General features: G+C 41.5%; 2 protein-coding genes across 2 annotated transcripts; one reads left to right on the plus strand and one right to left on the minus strand.

Annotated features, from left to right (window-relative positions):
• The first annotated feature begins 1,008 nt into the window (after nucleotides 1-1,008).
• On the plus strand, nucleotides 1,009-11,652 carry LOC146625291 (uncharacterized). Its single transcript, XM_085362149.1, has 6 exons — nucleotides 1,009-1,026; nucleotides 2,157-2,414; nucleotides 3,041-3,382; nucleotides 10,236-10,832; nucleotides 10,974-11,220; nucleotides 11,621-11,652. The coding sequence occupies exons 1-6, from the start codon at nucleotides 1,009-1,011 to the stop codon at nucleotides 11,650-11,652; spliced, it is 1,494 nt and encodes a 497-aa protein (XP_085218275.1).
• An 8-nt stretch (nucleotides 11,653-11,660) lies between these two features.
• On the minus strand, nucleotides 11,661-12,724 carry LOC146625292 (programmed cell death 1 ligand 1-like). Its single transcript, XM_085362150.1, is given in 2 exon segments — nucleotides 11,661-11,962; nucleotides 12,508-12,724. Coding segments are annotated over 2 exon segments (519 nt in total).
• Nucleotides 12,725-15,210: the final 2,486 nt, after the last annotated feature.

Genomic DNA, 15,210 nt, shown 5'->3' on the forward strand with positions numbered 1-15,210 from the left:
TGTCTTCCTGTGTCAAACACAGCTGCAGTCAAAGCAGGAAGGAAAGCACTGAAACCACTGATCAAAGCTCATTAATCAAAGACCGCTGATCAATGGCCATGAGTACCATTCAGAGAGAGTTGGGGAGTCGCTGCAAGCGATCAGTGGTTGTTGATCAATGATCATGAGAATTTGCATATTAATGCTCAATAACTGACCTCCCAGCCCATTGTTCCTTCAGTGGTGCTCGTTTCAGTCATTATGCAAATGCACTGTTGAAGATTGGGGAAACCTGCAGTCGGCTGAAACTGAAGAAGTCACTTGGATGAGTCACGAAATGTTTCTCCTACTGCAAAAGCTACGTCCAGATGAACAGAATCAAAGTTTGGGGAATGGTGGAGGTGGTGGGACTGGGGGGCTGAAGGAGTTGAAAGTGTGGGGTGGGGGAGTAACAGGTCTGTCCCTGTTTGTGGAAACCACAGGAGGAGCTGTTCAGGCTGTTGCTGGGTGTGAATTGTTGATGGAGTCTTTAAACTTGTAGTTGCTGTTTTCCAGACTGAAGCAGAGTCGTTAGCTGAAAACTGGTTTTAGAGGTTTATTCAGGACACCTTCTCAGGCTCTTACAGCCTTACCTGTATCATAACAAAGTGTATAAACCCCAATCCACCTTTAACATGGTCCTTCTCCCAAACCTTCAAATAGGACTTTCTGGCCCTGTCATAGTAAAGGGCTGCTTAGAATATTAGAGCCAATGTCACAAAGTTCCTCCTGAAGTATAAGTGAGTGAGAGAGTTTCCTCACTTTGCAGCACAACACGTCTCACAAGATTTCTACAAGCAATCAGAGTGAAATTTGTACTTTGTGTTGTCAGATGAACATATGAGACACTTTGACTCTTCAGTGCAGTGTGGAGCCTAACAAAGATCTGTTTTGTGTCCCAGCTGATCAGCAGGAGGAGAAGAGTCTGACGGAGCAGCAGAGGAACATTTTCAGCCATCTGGACTCAGCTGAGTCACTACAGAGGAAACAATGAGCTCAACACAGAAGGTGAGGAAAATATCACAGTTTCACCAAATAATCAGTCATGTCTAAAACTCTCATCCTCCCAACCTGTTATATGACTGTGTTGCATTTTATTATGTATTTTTAAATGGTGTTTACAAACATTAAGAAGTCACAAGCAATTGTTATTCTTTATTATTAGTAGTAGTATTAATTACATTTTCAATTCAGTGTTACTTATACAGCACCAAATCAAAACAACAGTCGCCTCAAGGTGCTTTTTATTGTAATGTGGATCCTACATTAATACATACAGAGAAAAACCCAACAATTATATGACCCTCTTTGAGCAAGCACTTTGGCGACAGTGGGAAGGGAAAACTCCCTTTTAACAGGAAGAAACCTCCAGCAGAAGGAGGCTCACAGAGGGGCGGGGCCATCTGCAGAGAGTGGTTGGGATAAAAGACATGCTGTGGAAGTACATTATTATTATTGTTGTTGTTGTTTTTATTATTCTGATTACTATTAATAATAATAATATTATTATTATTGGTATTATTGTCGTTCGAACAGACTTAATATTGGTTCATCACTGCAAAAACACGTTCAAAGCACCACAACGGTAGCCCGGTATCAGGCAGTAAACACATTAAGTCTGTATATTTTCCCTTTTTTTTTAGTTTTTTTTGCTCATACAAATTGAAATGCTATTAATATAGATTGAAAATGAATGACATTTAATCGCCTTTAATCAAAAATTTATCCAATGTTTTCTACAGTGAAACGTTTGAACAGTCATGAATTCTTTTTGATTCGTTGCACCGGTATAAAAATATCTAATAGGAAACAGCAACGTGAAATATAAAAAAAAGTATAGACCTGGTAAACATTTATTACTTTTCTGAGTGTGTTAGCATGCTAATCTTAATGTTTGTGTACAGCAGCAGGGATGGGCATGATTTTAGTGTTTGAACAGTCATGAATTATTTTTAACAGCAGGTTGGATGTAATGTGTTAGAACTACCAGCAGGTGGGGATAAGAGACCTTTAAGGTGTTTGGTGCCACACTCCACCTTCAGGTTTAAAACTAGTGTTAATGGAGGGAGTTTGAAGGTTGAGTTTGTTCCACGACTGCATTTCACTCACTGCCTCTGTTTGTATCTCTGTCACTGCAGGACCAACATGGAGCGAGAAGTCAGCGCTCTCAGGAGGCCGACAAACTTCACAGAAGAAAGGGAGAGAAAACATACAGCTGTGACGAGTGTGGGAAGAAGTTTACTGAGAAGGGTAATCTAAAACAGCATCAGGTCATCCACACTGGAGAGAGACCGTTCAGCTGTGACTTGTGTGGAAAGTCTTTTTTCTGGAAGGATGCTCTAAAAAGACACCAACTCATCCACAGTGGAGTTAAAGCGTACAGCTGTGATCAGCGAGTAGTGCGGTGCTCTGAACGGATAATTGGAGGTGAGCTTCCCTCCCTCCAAGACATCTACAGGAAGTGGTGCCTGAGGAAAGCGGGGAGGATCATCAAGGACTCCAGTCACCCCAGCCATAAACTGTTCAGACTGCTTCCATCAGGAAGGAGGTTCTGCAGCATCCGGTCCCGTACCAGCAGACTGAGAGACAGCTTTTTCCATCAGGCCATCAGACTGCTGAACACGTCATGGACACCTCAGCTTCACTACTGGAACTTCAACATTATGCACTCCATACTGTACAGTAATGCCACTGTTTTGCACATGTCTCAACTCTGTATATTTTTATATATTCTATTCATTGTTTACTCTATTTAATTTGTAAAATATGTGTACACACACACACACACACACGTAGAAAAATATTTAGTATACACATCCAGAAATGCATATACTATTATATATTGTACATATATTTATTAGTTTCAGATGTAGCCATTCTTGTATTTTGCTTGTTTACATTATTGTATTTTGCACAACTCTGTTGCTTGTGAAGCTCGCACACAAGAATTTCACTCACATGTGCTGTACCAATGTACCTGCACATGTGATGTGACAATAAAAGTGATTTGATTTGATTTGAGTGTGGCAGAGCTTTTACTCGCACTAGCAACTTACAGAGGCATCTAGTTACCCACTCTGGAATTAAGGCATACAGCTGTGACATCTGTGGCAAAACTTTCAGCCATACACAGAATCGAAATACACACCTACGCATTCACACCGGACATGATGTGTACTGCTGTGATCAGTGTGGCAAACAGTTTACAACAGACGCACAGTTACAACAACACATGTTTAGCCACACTGAGGGACGACCATATCAATGTGACCTGTGTGAGAAGACTTTTAAATCTCCACATTACCTGAGAGAACACCAACAGATCCACACCAGAAAGAGACTCTACAAGTGCAGTTACTGTGAGGTATGTATTTATATTATTATCTGTGTTAACTGAAACAGTAAAATGTAATTGGACGTCTGCAGAGATGCTCTTTCCTTCAGGCGACGTTCAGGATAAAAGTGTTGAAGGACTGACTTACACTGTCTTTGTGTCTTTGTTTAGAAGCAGAGCGACACAGATGGATCCAGTTCTCAACCCTGTCATCACTGTGGTGGTGGGAAAGACTTTCGTTGTGGCCTTTGTGGAAAAACTTTCAGTCAGCAAAACTCCCTAAAAAGACATCAACGTAGACACACTGGAGACAAACTGAAATACTGCAAAGAATGTTGGAGAGGCTTCACCACATCAAGTTACTTAAAACAACATGAACTGATTCACAGTGGGGTTAAAAAGCACCTCTGTGATCAGTGTGGGTCATCCTTCATCACTGCAGTCACCCTTAAAACACACAAACGAGTCCACACAAGAGAGAAACCATACAAGTGCAGACACTGTGACAAAAGCTTCTCACATCCAGGTAGTCGTAACTATCATGAACGTACACACATGGAAGGAAACTACAGCTGTGACCAGTGTGACAAGAGCTTCAGGAATCTCAGTTCATACTCCAAACACAAACGATCCCACGTTACTAATAAACTGTTTCACTGTTACCAATGTGCCCAAACATTCACCTCATTATCTGCTCTGTGCAAACATCAGCGTGATCACTCAGGGCTGAAATCACTCCCATCACAGTGAATCTGAAGAGACAGAAAGATCCTCTGGTTTCAGTGTCAGACTTAAAACCCTTGAGATCAGGCTCCACCGAGTTCAGATCGAATCTCCTGTAAAGATCTGATGAAAATGTTCCACTGGATGGATGGATGGATGTATAATCTCTTTTTCTGAAGGTTGCCCTTTTCCTGTTTCTGCCAGTGCTGACTGCACAGATGTAATATAGATCCATGTCACTGTTTGGAAGTATCAGAGAACTGCTGATGCTGTAAAGCTGCTGCTCAGTCTATTGGGCTGTTGTGTTGTTGGTGGTGATGCTGGATGAAGGACTGGTGGACCAGGTGGGCTTAGGTTGAGGGTAGATCCCGTCTGAGCTGCAGGTGATCCTTTGTCCTACTCTTTGGAGATTAACTTTACGGACTGGTGCTGAAAAAAAAAAACACCTAAGAATTAAAAAAAACCAAAAGAAAAATATATTTCTAAAGAAGTCAGAAAGAGATTTTCATGTCACAATTTTCCTTTTCTGAAAATTGAATCTGAATCTCAGACCACAGTAAAATATAACATTTGTCTTAGTGTTTTGACAAAGCATTTCTAAATACAGATAATGATTAATGATGTAACATGTCATGTATTCTTTATGTATTTGAAGTGTTATAAAAATGACTCTGGATCAGTCCCGTATCCCTAAAGAATCTTTGTGTAAAAAGTGGCTCCTAGCGGCCAAATTCTAAGAAAATTCTCAGAATCATGATGTTTTCTTAGAATTTCCCCTAAAAGTGACATGACAATCCCAGTTAATATAAAAGCTATTCCTCAAGATTCCTAGCGCTTAAAAGGGCTCCTAAGGCGAGATCTGCTAAGAGCAGAGAAGAGGACTTTTAGTGGCGTAGGAATTCCCCTAAGCAGCTGCACAAAATGGCCAACAGAAGAGGCAGGAGTGATGTCCTGCAAACACTGCATGACAGGGAATTATTGAGACGCTACAGATTGGATCGTGCAGGAATCATGTTTGTGGTGGATCTCCCTAGAGATGCAATTACTTCACCAACTCGACGCCACAACGCTATTACACCGGAGACGAAAGTAATCACAACACTGAGGTATTTGGCAACCGGGAAAATGCAACAATGCAGCAGTGATGACTTGGGTCTGTCCCAATCCTCTGTCAGCAGAGTCATCACCCAAACACTGACAGCTTTGTCACAACCTAATATTGTGACACAATTTATTTCATTCCCGCTGGATGCCCGCACTTTACACACACATAAAAGGGCATTTATGGACATTGCAGGATTCCCTGGCGTTGTGGGTGTAATTCATGGAACACATGTGAGAATAATTGCGCCATCAGAGGACGAGGCTGTCTTTGTTAACAGGAGGAATTTCCACAGCATCAATGTGCAAATAGTCGTCAATGCGGCCTGTAAGATTTTGGACATTGTGGCTAAATGGTCAGGCTCCACACATAATGCGAGAATGCTCTCCGAGAGTGGCATCAGACAGCTTTTTGAGAGACGCTATGTGCCAGCTAATTGCCACTTGTTAGGGGACAGTGGCTACCCATGCAAACCATGGCTCCTTACACCTTACCTCCAGCCACGCCAAGGGCCCCAACTAAACTATAACAGGTAAGCCAAACAATACAAAAATCATGGAAATGAAATGCAAGCAATATGTTAGAGCATCCAAGTAGTGCAATATTTCCATCAAATAATTAAAGGTCTCTGTATTCTATTGTAGGGCCCACAAGACAACAAGAACGGTGGTGGAGCGTGGCATAGACCAGCTTAAGAGGCGCTTTCATGTTCTCCAAGGAGAGGTGCGGCTGAGGCCCGAAAAAGTCAGCAAAGTCATCATAGCCTGTGCAATATTACACAATATTAGCAAGGTTAGACAGATTGCAGAACCTCTGGAGGATGGAGATGAGGATGAGGATGAAGACAACGATGAGGATGGTGGTGAAGAAGATATTTACATTCCACAGGGGAACCTAGCCCAGAGTGGACTGCCTTACAGGGCAAACTTCACAAATTTACATTTCAGGCAAGCTGTAGCCCCATGTCTTTTGAGAACTTGTGATGGTATTAAGAACTACCACAGTTTTACTGCACATCACCTGCAATTGTTAAATGCAAGACACAGAACACAATCTGTAAATGTTTTTTTTTTTTAGGTGTTCAATTTTAAGGCGGTAGTACTCCTCCTGAAGGGAAAGGACTTTTTTTTTGTTGTTCAAACACATCAATTGTGAGTTGCAATCTGCTCTCCTGCTCCCTGCAGGAGACGGAGGCTGACGGAGCAGGTGCTGCGGATGGGAATGGTGTTTGAGCCGCCGGGCTATCCTGATATTGTGTCCCAGGCGCGCCTCTTGCCTTGGCTAGTGACAGTTGGGCCAAATTTTCCCCGTAACATACCTTTATGTTCGTTCACCAACTGGGCCAGCAACAAACCTTGCTCCTCAGTCCAGTTCGACTTGCGAGTCCTTTTTTTTCTCCATTTTCTGTGTTTGTAGGATATTTGTTAACAAGCCTTTATAAATAGACCAGCCAGCAATCACAGACATTGATAAAAGCTGAGCCGTGTTACCCTTGTTAAGACCACACTGGACTTGTAACGTTGTGATTTCTACAGCCCCTTAAGATAGGCCATCTTGTTTTCAATGGGGTCCATATGGGAGTGAAAGTACAAAATATGCCAGCTAGGATATTAATATGAGCAAATAGGACACGAATCATTATTTGAACAGGGTGTAATGAGTTTAAGTTTTCACATATTTTAGATTCTAATGTTAGGCTATAACCCCTACAGCTTACTATTCATTTTCCAGATATTTTCTTGAATGTGAAATATTATTTACAATTACAGTCAGCATAAGATTAGAGTGTATAATTATGTTTATTGATTTGAGGGTACGTCCTTTGCTCATTATCACCAAAAGCTCATTTCCATCAAACTTGTAGGATCAACCAATCACGGCTTTTGAAATGATGACTCATACCTAGCAACGGGGTCAACCACACCTCCTCACTAAGATAGGATTTCCCATCCATTCCTTGCTCAGAGTTCACTGAAAATGTTCTGGAATCACTTCTAAGCTAAAACTCCCGGCAAGGAATTTTTAGGTTAAGTTAGGAGCTCTCTGAGAGGATTCTCAGAATCTTTAGGGTTAGGGTGAGGGGGCAGAACAAAGTAAGAATGCTCCACGAGAGGAGGTGTTTGCACAGAGAGCTGCTTTTTCATTCAAAGAGAATAAAGTAGCACCAACGCTTGGATCGATATCTGCATCGATCTGCCCACCCTTGTCTCCTGGATCGTAGCTGAGATCAGCGTGAACCACGTGGGTCTCTGCTCCCTGATCTGTTTCCTGTGTTTGGAAAGAGTTCCAGCTTCATCGCGGAGTTTCTCTCGGTTTGTGGGCTCATCTAAAGGTAAGCACCGAGCTAACTTTACTGTGAGTTCAGTTCATGTTGAGTTTAGCTCCTGAATGAGGTCTTCTGCTGCTCTCCTCGGTGTCTGTTCACAGTTTATTGTGAACACGTTGAGAGAAGAGTGAGAGAGTGTTTGGAGAAAAACACCAACTAATCATTAGCTCAGCATGCTGGGAGAAGTTGGAGCAGAAAAGTCTTTTCATTGTCCCTGCAGCTGTTTTTCTGCCTGCACCAAACCTCTACAGCCTCATTTCTATTTGAAGTGATAACAGGAAATGGATGAGAGCGATCTGCTGCAGTATCAGGGTCACAATAAACTTTATTGTCCAGCTGCTGTGGATGAACACATGAGAGGAAGTGAACTCCTACAAAGTCTCATTTTAATGAGTGTGGCTGCTGTAAAGTGATGCACAGGAAGATGTTAACAAAAACTAATGAAACAGAGATGAAAGTAAACAGTGTTCATATTTGAAAGCACAGAGAATAAAATATATTGTGGTGGTTAATGTGCAGCTCTTCGTGATTTGGGAGAATCATGTTTTTAATCACGTTGTGGCTTGAATTTTTATTTTATTTTATCTACAGAAGTTTTTCCCACTTGTGATCGTTCAGATTGATTTGTTGGGTTGACTTGAATCATGTGAAGGTTTAAAGCTGCACTTCCCCCAAAAAGAATAAAGTATAATCGTGAAGAATGTAAAAATGTCTTCCTGTGTCAAACACAGCTGCAGTCAAAGCAGGAAGGAAAGCACTGAAACCACTGATCAAAGCTCATTAATCAAAGACCGCTGATCAATGGCCATGAGTACCATTCAGAGAGAGTTGGGGAGTCGCTGCAAGTGATCAGAGGTTGTTGATCAATGATCATGAGGATTTGCATATTAATGCTCAATAACTGACCTCCCAGCCCATTGTTCCTTCAGTGGTTCTAGTTTCAGTCATTATGTAAATGCACTGTTGAAGATTGGGGAAAGCTGCAGTCAGCTGAAACTGAAGAATTCACTTGGATGAGTGACGAAACGTTTCTCCCACAAAAAGCTACGTCCAGATGAACAGAATCAAAGTTTGGGGAATGGTGGAGTTTGGAGAGCGGCACCATGGGGGCTGGAGAGACTTGTGAAGTGGTGATCAGGTGTGGGTCTCTGTTATTATGAATGGTGGGGGTGGGGGGTGGGACTGGGGGGCTGAAGGAGTTGAAAGTGTGGGGTGGGGGAGTAACAGGTCTGTCCCTGTTTGTGGAAACCACAGGAGGAGCTGTTCAGGCTGTTGCTGGGTGTGAATTGTTGATGGAGTCTTTAAACTTGTAGTTGCTGTTTTCCAGACTGAAGCAGAGTCGTTAGCTGAAAACTGGTTTTAGAGGTTTATTCAGGACACCTTCTCAGGCTCTTACAGCCTTACCTGTATCATAACAAAGTGTATAAACCCCAATCCACCTTTAACATGGTCCTTCTCCCAAACCTTCAAATAGGACTTTCTGGCCCTGTCATAGTAAAGGGCTGCTTAGAATATTAGAGCCAATGTCACAAAGTTCCTCCTGAAGTATAAGTGAGTGAGAGAGTTTCCTCACTTTGCAGCACAACACGTCTCACAAGATTTCTACAAGCAATCAGAGTGAAATTTGTACTTTGTGTTGTCAGATGAACATATGAGACACTTTGACTCTTCAGTGCAGTGTGGAGCCTAACAAAGATCTGTTTTGTGTCCCAGCTGATCAGCAGGAGGAGAAGAGTCTGACGGAGCAGCAGAGGAACATTTTCAGCCATCTGGACTCAGCTGAGTCACTACAGAGGAAACAATGAGCTCAACACAGAAGGTGAGGAAAATATCACAGTTTCACCAAATAATCAGTCACGTCTAAAACTCTCATCCTCCCAACCTGTTATATGACTGTGTTGCATTTTATTATGTATTTTTAAATGGTGTTTACAAACATTAAGAAGTCACAAGCAATTGTTATTCTTTATTATTATTAGTAGTAGTATTAATTACATTTTCAATTCAATTCAGTGTTACTTATACAGCACCAAATCAAAACAACAGTCACCTCAAGGTGCTTTTTATTGTAATGTGGATCCTACAATAATACATACAGAGAAAACCCATCAATCATATGACCCTCTTTGAGTAAGCACGTTGGTGACAGTGGGAAGGAAAAACTCCCTTTTTACAGGAAGAAACCTCCAGCAGAATGAGGCTCACAGAGAGGCGGGGCCATCTGCAGAGAGTGGTTGGGGCGAAAAAAGGAAGACAGGATAAAATACATGCTGGGGAATTTTATTATTACTACTAATAATATTATTGCTATCATTGCTGTATAAATAGACTTAATATTGGTTCATCACTGCAAAAAACTCATTCAAAGTACCACAACGGTAGCCCAATATCAGGCAGTAAACACATTAAGTGTGTATGTTTTTTTTTGCTCATGAAAAACGAAATGCCATAATATAGATTGAAAATGAAGGTCATTTAATTGCCATTAATGAAAAATGAATCCAATGTTTTCTACAGTGAAACGTTTGAACAGTCATTAATTCTTTTTAACAGCAGGTTGGATGTAATGTGCTAGAACTACCAGTAGGTGGGGATAAGAGACCTTTAAGGTGTTTGGTGCCACACTCCACCTTCAGGTTTAAAACTAGTGTTATTGGAGGGAGTTTGAATGTTGAGTTTGTTCCACGACTGCATTTCACTCACTGCCTCTGTTTGTATCTCTGTCACTGCAGGACCAACATGGAGCGAGAAGTCAGCGCTCTCAGGAGGCCGACAAACCTCACAGAAGAAAGAGGGACAAAACATACAGCTGTGACGAGTGTGGGAAGGAGTTTACTGAGAAGGGTAATCTAAAACAGCATCAGGTCATCCACACTGGAGAGAGACCGTTCAGCTGTGACTTGTGTGGAAAGTCTTTTTCCTTGAAGGGTTACCTAAAAACACACCAACTCATCCACAGTGGAGTTAAAGCGTACAGCTGTGATCAGTGTGGCAGAGCTTTTACTCACAGTAGCAGCTTACAGAGTCATCTAGTTACCCACTCTGGAATTAAGGCATACAGCTGTGACATCTGTGGCAAAACTTTCAGCCATATACGGAATCGAAATAGACACCTACGCATTCACACCGGACATGATGTGTACTGCTGTGATCAGTGTGGCAAACAGTTTATAACAGACGCACAGTTACAACAACACATGTTTTCCCACACTGAGGAGAGACCTTATAAATGTGACCTGTGTGAGAAGACTTTTCAATCTCCACATTCCCTAAGACGACACCAACAGATCCACACCAGAAAGAGACTCTACAAGTGCAGTTACTGTGAGGTATGTATTTATATTTTTATCTGTGTTAACTGAAACAGTAAAATGTAATTGGACGTCTGCAGAGATGCTCTTTCCTTCAGGCGATGTTCAGGAAAAAAATGTTGAAGGACTGACTTACACTGTCTTTGTGTCTTTGTTTAGAAGCAGAGTGACACAGATGGATCCAGTTCTCAACCCTGTCATCACTGTGGTGGTGGGAAAGACTTTCATTGTGACTTTTGTGGAAAAACTTTCAGTTGGCAAGCTGACCTAAAAATACATCAACGTAGACACACTGGAGACAAACTGAAATACTGCAAAGAATGTGGGAGAAGCTTCCCCACATCAAGTTACTTAAAACAACATGAACTGATTCACAGCGGGGTTAAAAAGCACCTCTGTGATCAGTGTGGGTCATCTTTCATCACCGCAGTCACCCTTAAAAGACACAAACGAGTCCACACAGGAGAGAAACCATACAAGTGCAGACACTGTGAAAAAAGCTTCTCACATCCCGGTAGTCGTATCTATCATGAACATGCACACATGGAAGGAAACTACAGCTGTGACCAGTGTGACAAGAGCTTCAGGAATCTCAGTTCATACTCCAAACACAAACGATCCCACGTTACTAATAAACTGTTTCACTGTTACCAATGTGCCCAAACATTCACCTCATTGTCTGCTCTGTGCAAACATCAGCGTGATCACTCAGGGCTGAAATCACTCCCATCACTGGATCACAGTGAACCTGAAGAGACAGAAAGTTCCTGTGGTTTCAGGGTCAGACTTAAAACCCTTGAGATCAGGCTCCACAGAGTTCAGATCGAATCTCCTGTAAAGATCTGATTAAAATGTTCCACTGGATGGATGGATGGATGTATAATCTCTTTTTCTGAAGGTTGCTCTCTTCCTGTTTCTGCCAGTGCTGACTGCACAGATGTAATATAGATCCATGTCACTGTTTGGAAGTATCAGAGAACTGCTGATGCTGTAAAGCTGCTGCTCAGTCTATTGGGCTGTTGTGTTGTTGTTGGTGATGCTGGATGAAGGACTGGTGGACCAGGTGGGCTCAGGTTGAGGGTAGATCCCGTCTGAGCTGCAGGTGATCCTTTGTCCTACTCTTTGGAGATTAACTTTACGGACTGGTGCTGAAAAAAAAAACCCCCTAAGAATTAAAAAAACCAAAAGAAAAATATATTTCTAAAGAAGTCCGAAAGAGATTTTCATGTCACAATTTTCCTTTTCTGAAAATTGAATCTGAATCTCAGACCACAGTAAAATATAGCATTTGTGTTAGTGTTTTGACAAAGCATTTCTAAATACAGATAATGATTAATGATGTAACATGTCATGTAATCTTTATGTATTTGAAGTGTTATAAAAATGACTCTGGATCAGTCCTGGTGTCACAGACAGGCCTCGGGGCTTCAAACCTCAGAAAGTCCCTTTGGCTCTCAGCTGAATTCCTCTGACACACTTTAACAACTATGAGTCAAAGGTCAGAGGTCATATGATTTGGGAATGACAATGCTGAATAACCACATCACTGATTAGGTATTGTAGTAACAACTCAGACTATTATAATTATTTAGTTAATAATACGGGTTCAAGATGTTTGTGGTTCAATTTCTTGCGTAGGCTGTAAACGTGGCAGCTTTAGTCTTTCCTCTCTTTTTAAAAAGAGTTTTGTTACCATCCACATTCAGGATGATGAACATTTCACTGATAGTGCTGGTGTGGCACTGATATCTCCCCTCATCCTGAATGTTCACCTCTGTCAGCTGGAGTGAGGCGTTTCCTCTGGAGACCTGATCCTTGGAAAGTGAAGTCCTACTTCTGACGTAATATATGATCGAGCAGTTATATAAACATGAATCTATCCACGGAGCTCCTCCTCGTCTGCTGTGCATCCGTGTTCAGCAGCCTTTCATCTGTATCTCAGGTTTTGCTTCTGGGGTTCGACATGTTTCGGTTGTCTTATTTTACGTATATAATTAAGATGTTGTGAATAAGTATTTCAGTTGTATCCCGTAGTTGTTTGCTTGACATCGAGCTTTATCCAAGGAAAAGATTTAGCCATCCTTATATTTTTCTCGTTTTATTTTATTGTATTTTGCACAACTCTGTTGCTTGTGAAGCTCGCACACAAGAATTTCACTCGCATGTAATGTACCAGTGTACCTGCACATGTGATGTGACAATAAAAGTGATTTGATTTGAGAAACAAAAACACTGTCTGTCTTTCCTCCAAAATCACACTTGGATTACAGTTGGACTGATTTACCAGGTGGTGATACAAAAAATAAAAAGTCTAAGCTATTTAAATCTATAGAACATAATCAACAACAGAGACCAGACCTGAAAGTGTGAAACATACTGTATTTGGCAAAAATATATATATACACACAACAAAATATAATAAAAATAATTATAAACAAAAATATTTTTTGAATAAGTGTTTTCATTAGGTGTTAGATAATAAACTCAAAAAGCTGCACTGTACCATAACAGCCAAGGAGCAACAAAGTCAGTGTCCACGTCTACCTCACATTAAACAGACATATTTCATAAGAAATAACTGAAATGTGAAACTGTAGAAAGCTGACTAAAATATTTAAATTCTCTTGAAAACACCATGAATGGTTTTCATGGGTACCCCCTTTAATGAGCTGATGGGGGCACCCAGTGTATTTGTAACTGAAGCAGAGTCTCTCCGAGTGAACGTCCAGATGTGATCAATGGTGAGTCAGGATGTGATTCCTTCAAGAGTATACAGTTGTGGTGAGAATTACATAAATATTGGAAATTGGAAAAGTTGTTGCTTAAGTTTTATAATAGCAATTTGCATACACTCCAGAATGTTATGAAGAGTGATCAGATGAATTGCATCGTCCTTCTTTGCCATGAAAATGAACTTAATCCCAAAAAAAACCCCTTACCACTGCACTTCATTGCTGTCATTAAAGGACCTGCTGAGACCATTTCAGTAATCGTCTTCTTAACTCAGGTGAGAATGTTGATGAGCACAAGGCTGGAGATTATCATGTCAGGCTGATTGGGTTAGAATGGCAGACCTGACATGTTAAATGGAGGGTGATGCTTGAAATCATTGTTCTTCCATTGTTAACCTGCAAAGAAACGCATGCAGCCATCATTGCGTTGCATAAAAATGGCTTCACAGGCAAGAATATTGTGGCTACTAAGATTGCATCTAAATCAACAATTTATAGGATCATCAAGAACTTCAAGGAAAAACGTTCAATTCTTGATATGAAGGCTTGAGGGCGTCCAAGAAAGTCCAGCAAGCACCAGGATCGTCTCCTAAAGAGGACTCAGCTGCATGATCGGAGAGCGTGCTCAGGAATGGCAGCAGGCAGGTGTGAGCGCATCTGCACGCACAGTGAGGCGAAGACTGTTGGAAGACGGCCTGGTGTCAAGAAAGGCAGCAAAGAAGCCAGTTCTCTCCAAAAAAACCCATCAGGGGCAGATTGATCTTCTACAGAAAGTATGGTGAATGGACTCCTGAGGACTGGGGCAAAGTCATATTCTCGGATGAAGCCAGTTTCCGATTGTTTGGGGCATCTGGAAAAATGCTTGTCCGGAGAAGAAAAGGTGAGCGCTACCATCAGTCCTGTGTCAGGCCAACAGTCAAGCATCCATCCATGCCTGGGGTTGCTTCTCATCCAAGGGAGTGTTTATGGGCAAAATTGTGAGTAAGCCCACACTCACAATTTTGCCCATAAACACAGCCATGAATAAAGAATGGTACCAAAACAGCCTCCAACAGCAACTTCTTCCAACAATCCAACAACAGTTTGGTGAAGAATTATTGGAATTATTTTCCAGCACGATGGAGCGCCGTGCCATAAGGCAAAAGGGATAACTAAGTGGCTCGGAGACCAAAACGTTGAAATTTTGGGTCCATGGCCTGGAATCTTAATCCCATTGATAATTTGTGGTCAATCCTCAAGAGGCGGGTGGACAAACAAAAACCCACGAATTCTGACAAACTCCAAGAAGTGATTATGACAGAATGGGTTGCTATCAGTCAGGATTTGGCCCAGAAGGTGATTGAGAGCATGCCCAGTCGAATTGCAGAGGTCTTGAAAAAGTAGGGCCAACACTGCAAATACTGACTCTTTGCATAAATGTCATGTAATTGTCAATAAAAGTCTTTGAAACATATGAAGTGCTTGTAATTATATTTCAGTACATCACAGAAACAACTGCCAACAAAGATCTAAAAGCAGTTTAGCGTCAAACTTTGTGAAAACGAATATTTGTGTCATTCTCAAAACTTTTGGCCACAACTGTACTGGTCACTTACATAGCAGCTGCCTCTGTTCCAGTTCATCTATCCCTGCCTTTGTCTTTACTGTTTAAATCCAGAGTAGAA

Source organism: Diplotaxodon limnothrissa, linkage group LG9, assembly GCF_057381915.1.
Source record: "Diplotaxodon limnothrissa isolate DT_005_m linkage group LG9, D_limnothrissa_male_GT1.1, whole genome shotgun sequence".
In the NCBI taxonomy this organism is placed as follows: Eukaryota; Metazoa; Chordata; class Actinopteri; order Cichliformes; family Cichlidae; genus Diplotaxodon; species Diplotaxodon limnothrissa.